This window comes from Lacerta agilis, chromosome 14, assembly GCF_009819535.1.
Source record: "Lacerta agilis isolate rLacAgi1 chromosome 14, rLacAgi1.pri, whole genome shotgun sequence".
In the NCBI taxonomy this organism is placed as follows: Eukaryota; Metazoa; Chordata; class Lepidosauria; order Squamata; family Lacertidae; genus Lacerta; species Lacerta agilis.
This window is the reverse complement of record NC_046325.1, coordinates 11,356,209-11,368,586: the sequence shown is the minus strand read 5'-3', so window position 1 is coordinate 11,368,586 and position 12,378 is coordinate 11,356,209. Positions and strand designations below refer to the sequence as shown.

Below are 12,378 nucleotides of genomic sequence, written 5' to 3'. Positions count from 1 at the left end.
TCTTTCAATTCACAAAAGACAGGTAGAACTTAGACGCTCATCACAGGCTTTGCCGCCGCATTTACATCCCGGTTGGGGCATGTCCCCTATAGCCCGGCTCCGTCGTCCCTTCACCCCCACTCCCCCTTAACAGGGGGAGCGAGGGAAGGGTTCGGAGCCACAACGGGCACAGCCGGGGAGCCCAGGGTGCGGGACGCTCTTCCCGCACCCCACCGAAGCCCCGCTTTGCGGTAGCGGGGCTCCAAACCCCCGGGATGGACTGGGCGCTTCGCAGCCGAAGCAGCCCACGACCACCCGCAATGGCGTCGCCGCCGGAAGTCCCTATTTTTAAAGCATTTTTAATGTAATAAATGTCAGCACCCTTCTATAATATACCCTCTCTCGTTTTCTCCTTTCTCATAACATTCTCCACTCACTACTCGTGAGGAAATGCCCTTAAGAATTGCTCCCCTGGCTTCAGGCAAGAGCAAGGAACCTGTGGCCCTCCAAATATTGCTAGACCACAACTCCCATCATCTCTGACCATTGGTCATGCTGCCTGGAGTTGATGAGGATTGAAGTCCAAGAAAATCTGCAGACCTACAGGTTCCCCATGCCAGCCTTAGGTCACCTTTCACACATCTGTGTTTAATGCCCCGCACAGCACTTAAGAGCCGGTCAAAACCTTCACTCCTTCACAGCCACTAGCCTACCTAAACGGAAGTGAAATCTTGAAGGAACAGCATTATATATAAAGCCTTCCAACCGGCTTCGGTGTATTCTAATCTGGCCATTTACGAAGCATCAATGCCTCCTGGTGGCCACTTAGTCTCATTTATTTTTGGACATTCCTACACATACAGCTAACACATGTTATCTCAGTTGTTCCTGCAACTACCTTGTAAGATGGATCAGTGTTGTGACATTTGTCTTAAGCTTGGGAGCATGATGCCTTGGATAAAATCACTATGGTGATTTTTGGATAGCCAGTCAAATTCACTTCCACAACCTGGATGACTTTAAAAGAGGATTAGACAAATTCATGGAGGTTAAGGCTAACAGTGACTACTAACCCTGGTAAGTATGTTCTGCCTCCACAGTTGGAGGAAGCATGCCTGTGACCAGTTAATGGAAATAGCAAGCTGGAAGAAGGCTATTGCACCCAGGGCCTGTGCAATAACCACAGGAATCTGGTTGGCCACTGTGAGAGCAGGAAGCTTTGGCCTGATTCAGCAGGCACTTACTTCATCTGTTCTTTAAGGGGAGGAATAACCCCACCCCAAAACAACCCAATGAGGACTGAACATGCCATCAGCCACAGAAAGCCACCCGCCTGTCAGCTCCTACTGTAAGCAAATGAAAGAACAGCAGACCATACAAGACAGAAGTCAGCTCACTCACGGCCTATCTAAGCCAAGAGTTTCCTAACTTAGAGCAATATCATGCTGGTAAATGTGGCAGGGGTGGACTCTGATATGGTGGTGCCTTGAGCAATGGCAAAATTTGGCGCCCTCTCTAAATATTTCTCATTTTCACAATCATTCTTTTTGGTACAGTTGCTTTTTTGTGGAACTTCTCAATAGGCTGACAAAAACAGAATTGTTGTTGTTGTTGTTGTTGTTGTTGTTGTGATGCACCCTCTTGGCTCAGTACCCTGTGCGGGGGAACCACCTGCACCGCCCAAAATCCAGTGCTGCCCTTGGCCTCATTTGTTTCCCTGCTCAGCTTTTCCTTCCCTTGGGATAAAAGAAGGGCATAGGAGGCACAGATGCAATTTCTCAAGCTGATTTCTAGTTTTTAACAAGGTCCCCAAGGTATGGAGCTGGGCTCACCTCCAGGGCCATCATGAGAACAGGTCCTGTTCTTCCTTCAGTGAGCAACATACCTCCTGGGCTCAGAGAAGATAAAGGTGTGAGCAGTGATACAGACCTGAGAACGGGGCGGGGGGATACCCTCCCTATCCCACCGAAGAATGTGGATGCTACGTTGCTTTCAAGAAACCTTCATTCTCCAGTTCCCTTCTCCTTTTCCTAATGCCTCTCATTTTCCCTTTACCAATGGAAACCAGGTAAGTATGTGAGCTATTTCTTGGCTTTGGTGATATTTTTAATCTCAGAAATCCCTTTGTCTGTGAACAACACCCATTATTCCAGAACACCAAACCTGCATCAAACCTGTTCCCAACTGTATGTGTTTGCTCCAGTTTTTTTGAGTATTTGGGCTCCTCCACATTGTGTATTCATCTTGATTTGCTTGCACAAAGCTTATGCAGAAGTTAGACTGAGCATTCGTTCTGATTTGTTGTGGGGCAGTTATATAACCACGAGCAATCAAACTGCATTTGTCTTAATTTTCTTGTGGGGCTTTCATGCATCTTCATATGAATCATTTGTTCACCCCACACTTTTGAATGCATTTCCACACCACTTTCCAAACAGCAAACAGTCCAATTCTTTTTTTAAAAGTGGATTTATTGCGCTAGGATGACAGAGCCCTTAAGTCAACTTTAGTTGAGCAAACTTAAAGTTCTGTTTTGTGTTTGTCGAAATACTGACATTTTGGAAGTGTCATTTGTTTGGAGTGTGGAACCAAGCAATAATAATGGGAAGGGAGGAAGGGAGGAAGTATTCCTCTAGTCAACTTTAGTATGTATCATGTTTGCTATGAGGATCCTGGTTTCCTGCAGCAATGGTGTAAAAGGTGGGTACATCTTAAACATGGAAGAAAAAGGCAAGGCAGAAAGAATGTGATCTATTCAAGAAATGAATAACACACAGAACTGCTTTGACCTAATGGTTTAGTGTAGATTAATGCTTTGATACAGCCTCCTTGCTTCCCTAAAGGCTGACAGCTGAGTTAGTGCATCTCTATCAAAAGATTTGCTTGACATCCCGACCAAAGAACAATGGCAAAATAAATTGATAGAATACGCAGAGCTAGCGTACATGACAGTGAAAATAATAAATAAAGACAAAACTCAGATAAAGGATGAGCGGAAATACTTGGGAGAATATTTAAAGAGATATAATATTTAAATTAACTTACGAGCAGGAATAACAGTAAGAGCAGCAGTGATCAACAATAAAGGCTATTTATAGGATAAAATAGGATGGAAAGAAAGGATGTGCAGCAAAATAAAGTTTGATTAGAATGCCATTGGGGGGGTGGACTGGGAAGTCCTGAGAAAAGAGGGGGTCTTGTTGTTCTGTTTTGGAAAATGCATGGTGTATATTCAAAGTCTGAGAAATGTATAAAATAAACAAGGAATCAATTACCCCCCAAAAAAAGACTTGCTTGGCAGAAAATCAGTTTATTGAACATTCACCCAGATTGGTTTGTACAGAGGTTAGACTACACCCGGTCTTGATTGAGTATTCATTCTGATTTGCTTGTGGGGTGTCCTCCCTTAATTATTTGTTCATCCCACACTTTTCATGCATTTCCATGTCACTTTCCAAATTGCAAAAAGTCTGTTGTTTGAAATGGATTTGTTGTGCAGGGGCAACAGAGCCCTTTATTCCACTTCAACTGTGCAGACCTAAACTTCTAGTATGCACTTGAATCCATGCCTTAAAATACTAACAGTCTACTCATATAGTAACCTCATATTAGTTTTACATACAAAGACACAAACAGAACACAGTGCATACAAGTGCACAGAACCAAGGAGACAGCACAGACAGCATCAGGCATCCAGAGAGCGGCTAGGGCAGCCCATCACTAAATTTGCACCACACTTTAGCAAGCTCTCCCTAAATTCCCAACCCACACTCCCTTTCTCTGTCTTTATCCCTGTTACTTCAACACTGCTATAGAAAAAAGAAACCTCACACACTATACATTTCCCTCCTCTACGCCAAACTGTTTATATTTCATCCCTAGATATGGAGGAATCTGTTAATTTTGGTTTCTCATTTTTCCAATTACAAATTCTGTTCTCCATATTTCCACAGCAATTTGCACATTTTTTAAAAAAAATCCAAAAAATCCTCATGAAAACTTGTCAGCTTTTCAGTGCAAGTTTCTCCTAATAAACACATTTTTTGCATTTAGATTTGAAAACATACACACATTTTTTGAAGGAATTTTCCCCAATATAACGCATTTTGGTATATTTCCCACAGAGATAATCCACTGACCATTCTGTACCACCAATCAGAGAAATGGTTGGCCGAAAGTCACAGTGTTTCGAAAAAGTTAAGCTGCCACTCTGGGCAGCTTCCAACATAATAAAAACACAGCAAAGCATCAAACATTAAAAACTTTCCTATACAGGGCTGCCTTCCAATGTCTTCAGAAAGTTGTGTAGTCCTTTATCTCCTTGACATCTGGTGGGAGGGCATTCCACAGGGAGGGTGCCACTGCCAAGAAGGCCCTCTGCTTGGTTCCCGGTAACTCCAATTCTCTCAGTGAGGGAACCACCAGAAAGCCCTTGGAAGCGGACCTCAGTGTCCAGGCTGAACAATGGGGGTGGAGACTCTCCTTCAGGTATAGAGGGCCGAGACCATTTAGGGCTTTAAAGGTCACCGCAAGCACTTTGAATTGTGCTCGGAAATGTACTGGAGTGCCACTGACCTTTCCCGTTTTTTTTTTTCTAAAAAACCAAGAAAGTGGATAATGAGTGCCTTTAAAAATGGCAAGATTCACTCTGATGTTGCTCATATTTACTCCTTGTATTTCCCCATCCCAACTCTTGGTTGCAGCAGGTGGAAGCCGCAATATGGAACATGGGAACCAGTCCATGGTGACAGAGTTTGTGCTGCTGGGACTCTCACAGGCACGAGAGGCCCAGCTCTTCCTCTTCTTCCTCTTCCTTCTATTCTACTCTCTGATCCTGCCAGGAAATATCCTTATCATTGTGACTATCCAGAGTGACCCACGACTGAGCTCCCCCATGTATTTCTTCTTGGCCAACCTGGCATTCCTGGATATCTGCTACTGTTCCGTCACCCCTCCCAAGATGCTCTCTGACTTCTTCTACAACAGTAACACAATCTCCTACAGGGGCTGCATGGCCCAGCTCTTCTTTCTCCACTGGCTGGGGGGGACCGAGGTCTTCCTCCTCCTTGGCATGGCCATCGACCGCTATGTGGCCATTTGCCACCCTTTGCATTATGCCAGCCTGGTGAGCGTTCCGATCTGTGGGGCCATGGTAGTGGTATTCTGGTGCTTAGGGTTCATTCACTCCATCATCCAGGTGGTTCTCATCATCCCACTCCCCTTCTGTGGCCCCAACAAGCTGGACAATTTCTTCTGCGACATCACACAGATTGTCAAATTGGCTTGCACCAACACCTATGATTTGGAGTTCTTTATGTTCATCAACAGCGGCCTGTCAGCTCTCATCAGTTTCACCCTCCTCATCATCTCCTACGTCATCCTGCTCTTCAAGGTGAGGATGGGCTCCAGCGAAGGGAAGAGCAAAGCTGCATCCACCTGCATCACCCACATCATCATCGTGGTTGTCATGTTTGGCCCTGCCATCTTCATGTACTGCCGCCCATTCCAGGACTCCCCTCTGGACAAGCTGGTTGCTATTTTCCACAGCACGGTCTTTCCCTTGCTGAACCCCATGATCTACACACTGAGGAACAAGGAAATCAAGCATGCCATGTGGAGGTTGTTGGGCAAACGTTGGCCTGTGGATTGGCCAGGATCAGTATAAATTCCAGGAGGATTCTGGGAGCCTGGCCTTGTGCTCTTGCCAGGTGCACAGAGCAATGGTTCTGTTACCCAACTCTAGCAAATGACTTGAGCATCACAAACTCCAGTTTGGGATTCAGCATGGCCACCAGCAGCCCCAGCATAGCCATGACAGGTTCTCAGGGAGAAGACTTATCAACAGTGGAGGCCAACCTCAGCCAGCCCCCAATTGCTCACTTGCAACCAGCCTACAGGGACTGGCCCTTCCTAGAAGCTTCCTCCTCCTTAGTCTCAGTGTTGCCCTTGTAGATCACAACAAGGATGAGGATGGGGGTAAAACTAGAATTGGTCGGCTCTGCCTCAGCCAATCATTGCCTCTAAGTCAAGTTACCCTTGGCCTCCCTGCTTTCTGCCCTACCAGTTCCAGTGAGCACCAGCTACCACTGCTTACAAAGTCCTATCCTTAAATTGGAGATGCTTGAACTGTCAAAGACTTGAAATAGCACCATGACTGGTGGTGGTCAAGGGTCATTTTTACCAGCTCATCTGATGAAAAGTCTTCATCTCTTTTCTGAACCTACCCAGCCTCATTTTCTTTACCACATTGCAAATGCTGAGCGTCGAGACGCGTTCAAATGCTGCAGCTGATGTTGGTTATGGTGGCAGACAAGGACTGTGAATTCGTTTTATTTTATTTTTAATTGAATTTGTATCTCACCTCTTCTCCAAGGAGCTCAGTGTTGCATATGTGGCTCTCCCCTTCCTCGCATTCTCCTCACAACGACCTTGTGAGGTAGGTGAGGCTGAGAGGCTGAGAGCTTCATGGCTGAGTGGGGATTTGAACCCTGGTCTGCCAGGTCCTGGTCTGATACTCTAACCAGTACAGCACACTGGCTTAATGAGGGAACATTCACACCAGTAGCTCACACCAGGCTCCTCATTGCTGTGTGGCTTTTGCCTTATAAATCCTGAAGCATAGGGGGAGCATATACAATAGTCTTCAAAAAGTGTGAATTTCAAAACTGAGCTGTGTTTTGGTTTGCATATTATTTTGGAAAACATGGATTAGGCTAGCTTTGCATTAAAATCCAATGCAAGTTGAATTTCTCCCCCATCCCTACAGTACAGACCGCTTTGCAGAGGAAAGATTCACACCTATTCTTCATCCTCTTTTCCTTACAAAATAGTCCTGTGCAATCCTTATGCATTAGGTTTTATCAGTCCCACATAGCTGAGATGAACAGGGTTAATCCTTACCAAACATCTAGTGGCAACCAAAGATGGGGGTTGGGGTGCAGGTGGGGAGGGAATCGATGAAACGTCTCCCACTTTTTCAGTATGACCTATGTGTGTGCAAAGGTTTTGGGTTCCCTCTGCAGAAGATAAAACGCACTCTGTATGGTCACTTCATTCTGTGATTGGCACCATGACAGTTGCTGACAAGCAGACAAACATTTGTCGGTACTAGAAACTGAGGTTTCTTCAGGGTGTGGGGGGGGGTATTTATTTATTCTCTCCTGTCTGGTTTTGTATGTGCTGACCAGGATGCTGAAGGAGGGAGAAATGAGCTTCAGTAACATACAGGTGAAACTTGAAAAATTAGAATATCGTGGGAAAGTCCATTTATGTAAGCAATTGTTTTCATTAGCTACTGGAGTTGAATATATGAGATAGACTCATGACATGCAAAGCGAGCTATGTCAAGCCTTTGCTTGTTATAATTGTGATGATTATGGTGTGCAGGTGATGAAAACCCCAAAGTTGAAATTGTTAATTTGGGGTTCTCATCAGCTGTACGCCATAACCATCACAGTTATAACAAATAAAGGCTTGACATATCTCGCTTTGCATGTCATGTGTCTATCTCATCTGTTAGTTTCACCTTTTAAGTTGAATTACTGAAAGAAACGAACCTTTCCACGATATTCTAATTTTCTGAGTTTCACCTGTACAGTTAATGAGGGAAAAGCAAGGCAGGGGGGTTTGGGATCTTGAGCGAACATTTCCGACAATGCCTTTTGGGAAGGTAGCGAGCCACCACAGTATTAGGGGAAGGCAGAGTGTTTCCCTGAACCCTTTCCCCTGGAAATTCAAGGGAAAAGCAGCAGGGACTGCTGCTAGCTCTACTCTCCACCTGTATTAGGAAAAGTATTAAGCCATCATAGCTCAGCACCTAAGTTTGATATTAGTATATGTCAATCCCTGTTCTCTGTATTTTAGTTTGTTCATTTGTTTGTTTGTTTGTTTATATACTGCACTTCATCTGAAGATTTCAAAGTGGTTATATTCTCTATGTTCTGTATATTCTCTCTTTTCTTGGTTCTTTATTCTCTAACCATGATAGCATGGTGTGGTGTAGTGGTTAAGAGCGGTAGACTCGTAATCTGGGGAACCGGGTTCGCGTCTCCGCTCCTCCACATGCAGCTGCTGGGTGGCCTTGGGCTAGTCACACTTCTCTGAAGTCTCTCAGCCCCACTCACCTCACAGAGTGTTTGTTGTGGGGGGAGGAAGGGAAAGGAGAATGTTAGCCACTTTGAGACTCCTTTGGGTAGTGAAAAGCAGGATATCAAATCCAAACTCCTCTTCTTCTTCTTCTTCTTCTTCTTCTTCTTCTTCTTCTTCTTCTTCTTCTTCTTTGCAAACTAGAGTCTATCAGATGCACGAACAGTTATGTTGCCTTGTATATATGATATGCATTGGGTGGGGCTGGTGTCCATTAGCTCAATGGCCTGAATCGAGATAACGGGTGTAGTTTTATATGTATCGAAATCTCCCACTATAGGTATTAATTAGCTCACCAATGCCAGGAGTTGGGGAGTTGGTATCACTACTACTTTGTGGGTGGTCACTCTTCATGATTTCACATACATTTAAGCTTGTAACAGTCTTTGTTTCAAGTACACAATCTATATTTCATTTGCCCGCACAATTCCACCACATGCACATGCACACACACACACACACACACACACCACTAGGGCAGTGCACCAGATTCGGCCAAATCCTGATTTGGTCAATTTGCGCTGATTTGTGCCTTGTCTGGATCCTGTTGAAGCAAATTACAAATCACTATAAAACAGATCAGGTTGCCTCAAATCAATTTGCAATGATTTGTGCTGATTTGAATAGTCTCTCAGAAAGCCTGCCAGATCATCTCCAAACTGCTGCAATTATTAATTACAACACCATATATGTTTTGATAATTTTACCAGGCCTACTGCTTTTTGAAATCCATTTTTAATGCTGTTTTTAAGGAATATTTCATATCATTGTATGTAAGCTGCTTAGGAATCTGTGTTTTTTTAAAAAAATAATAATGATGGAGTGGTGTGTAATTATGGCTAAGCAAATTAAATAAACAAATGCTGCTTCACTGAGCCCAAAGCTTTCTCTTTGATCCTCCTTAACAAAAGTCATATGAAAATCATATCGTGACTATCAGCTCATTGACTGATTCAACCCAATTGCTATCACAAATACTAGGAGACCTTCCAGACTGGTGTTTTATTGCAGGTGCATTCTGTGACAAATTCTTGACACTATAACAATGCACTGGTTGATTTATTCTGCTTCATTAGCTGCTCTGTGGTGCTTCTCCAGTGCTACCACATTATTGCTATTCAGAGGGGCTATAGTGCAGTGGGGGGGACACAGGGCTGTCTTACCAATAGGTGCTAGGGGTGCGGGACACCCAGGCACCAGGCTCTCAGGGGCGCTAGACTGAGAGTCCGGGGCCCGAGAGTTGAGTCCGGGCAAGAGCCCGTCTCTCAGTCAGAGCGCCATGGTGGGCTCTTCTGCTGCAAGTTTGAGGGTGACTGAGCCAGTGAGACGCTGAGACGGCTGGTTGGCTCCACCCTCCTGCGTGCCTGGGACTGGGCAACTGGGGGGGGGCACCAGGCAGATCTTTGCACCCCAGCGCCGCATATGCTTAAGACAGCCCTGGGGGGACCACTATAATTTTAAGCTGAGGAAAAAAGCTCAGTTGGTTAGAGTATGACACTGATAATGCCAAGATTGCAGGTTTAACCCCTGTACAAGCTGGCTGCATATTCCTGCATTACAGGGGGTTGGACTGGATGACCCTCAGGATTCCTTCAGACTCCACAGTTCTGTGAATCTAAGCTATTTATTCATGTGCAGAACATTTGTGGTACAAGAAGTTACAGGATTTCAGCATGGGTGTTTCAGGATATGCACCGAATGGAAACAAAGCGGTATGTCAGCCCCAAAAAAATTTGCAAGCACCGATAGCATTGAAAGCAGAGCCATGTATGATCAACCCAATTGAATCATGGGCACAAATCACTATGAACACACAATTAAAAAAAGATGGGCGAGGGGTACCTAATTGGTACTAACTTTGGGATTTATGGCTGTTTCCATACGATCACTTAATTCAGGACACAGGGGTGGTCAAGACTAGTGTTCAAATCCCACCTTGTTCATGAGCAGTTTCGACAGCCCTGTATGACTATTCCCATCAGAGCTGACTCAAGAAGGTGAGCCAAACTTCATACCATGGGAAGAGAAAAAACTAATCTTGATTTTTTTCCCCCTATCTCCCTTCCCAAGGGGGTGCTGCCATCTCTTGCAAAGGCAGCCACAAACTTGTTTGTTTGTTTGTTTTAACAAGGTCCCTGACTAGCTAGCTTCCCTCCAGGGCTAGCCATTGAGATGGTCTATTCTCCCATATAGGAGTTTCTCAAGTATGGCAAGCTGTCACTGACTGAGGTCTCTCTTTTTCCCATCAAGGCACTGAATGGTAAGTCAGGAAGGCTGTCTTCCAACCTACCCACATTCCCTCTTCATATTTTGTGGCTGTTGTTCTTTTAACAATGCCTGCCAAAGTCTACCTGACAGGCAGAATATGGATGGATGACTCTGTCAGTTTCAGTTTCTTTCCATTTCTCGTTTTTCTAAACTTGAGCTCTGTTCTCCACATTTCAGCATTGGTCTGTGATTTATTCATTTGCTTCAATCCAGGAAATCCATCAGCATTTTAATGTGAATTTCTCCTAATATGCACCTGTTGGTATGCAACGTTGCCTAATATACAGATATTTGCAAAGCAATTTCCCCTCTTAGAGGGCATTTCTCTACATCAGTGGTTCCCAATTAGTTAATTACTGAGGATCCCCTGTTTTTTCAAAAGCCAAACCACGCACCCCCCTTCTTTTGAAAATTTTGATAACTCTATGGTAGTTACCTCTGCAACGCAATTTTTTGAACAAAATGTGTGGTAGACCTGAATAAGCAAAGGATTTTAGGTATACAAAAAAACAGACTAGAACTGAGCAATATCTGGTTTCCAACATCGTGACATATCAGCAGCTAAACATTGCAATATTCCGATATATCACAGTGCCTGAAATTGGAGATCAGGTGTGGGGGTGAGAGAAGGAGCAGTGGCAGAGACTGGGTGGGTGGAGGGAGGAGAGGAAGCAGAGTCAACTCCACCACATGGTTTGAGTGGGAGAGAGTGGGGATGGGGAGTGCTTCAAGCAGAGATGCATGCCCACTGTGGCTGCTGCTGCTTTCCTGCTGACTGAGAAAAGCTGTTCCACCTCAGTGCCAGGGGAAGGGAGTGCCTGTGCCATGGTGCCTTGAAGTGAGGGCAATCAGCTGCATATTGCTGCATATTGCTGGACCAAATCGTTATCGCAGTGTGATTTCAAAACCGATTTCTGCCAATACATTGAAAAATCACACAGTGCTCTACAACAGAACATAAAATGTGTGATATTACCATGCAAAAATGCCAAATACAGTGGTATCTCGGTTGTCAAACGCTTCAGAAGTCGAACGTTTCGGCTTTCAAACGCCGGCAACCAGTAAATGCTTTCGTTTTTGAACGCGCCTCAGAAGCCGAACAGCTTCCGGGGTGTTTTTCTCCATTTTCTCAACGGGAATTGTCGACCGCCCATTGCGCCTCAGTTGTCGAACATTTCGGAAGTCAAACGGTCTTCCAGAACAGATTATGTTCGACAACCGAGGTACCACTGTATTTAGTTGAGGGGAGACAAGGGATGGGGCTGCAGACCCCCAGGGGTCCCTAGACCCCTAAGTGGGAATCACTGCTGTACATGATTTTCACCAAGGGCTTATTCACTCTTACCTTTTGCCCTGTGCTCTCCAGGTCCAGGCTTTAAAGCTCCACATCTGGGCACTCCTTTTTTTACCACAGAACTTTCCCCGTGAAAACCCACTCTTTAAAGCTGAAGTGCAACAAATGCAATTCGGGTTTTCGGTAGATTGCTGTTTGCTCCGATTCAGCCTTAAAGAAGGGATTTTCACAGGGAAAACTTCGGAGCAAAAGAAAAGAGTGCTTGAACACAGTGCTTTAAAGCATGGACTGTGCCTGGGAAAATGCAGAGGAATGGATAAGCCATTTTCTACACAGTTTAACCTAGCATGTGCATTTTTGTACACATCGCTTGGCTGGCGAGCAGCACTGCAAAATTTGCAAAAGCAGAAATTTCGCAGGGTGTATATATTTCAGATCTCATGTTGTTTTGGAGAGTGCAGATTATGGAGGTTCACATTTAAATGCGAAATGGATCAAATTTCTTCCTTGTCCTGAACTGAGAAGCATGCCTGTTTTAAATCAGTTATTGATGAAAAGCTTTTCCTTTGTTCCCTTCCCAATTCTCCCAGTTTTAGAACCCAGGGCCATCCAAGAAGTGAAACATTGGAAGATGTTGGACGGACAAAGCAAACTGCTTCTTTACACAGCTCACAGCTAAGCTATAACATTTG

At 44.7% G+C, this 12,378-nt stretch overlaps 1 protein-coding gene across 1 annotated transcript; it reads left to right on the top strand.

The window, feature by feature from the left end:
• The first annotated feature begins 4,699 nt into the window (after nt 1-4,699).
• On the top strand, nt 4,700-5,644 carry LOC117057425 (olfactory receptor 4N5-like). The gene has a single exon (XM_033168266.1). It carries the CDS (start codon nt 4,700-4,702, stop codon nt 5,642-5,644), a length of 945 nt encoding a protein of 314 aa, XP_033024157.1.
• Nucleotides 5,645-12,378: the final 6,734 nt, after the last annotated feature.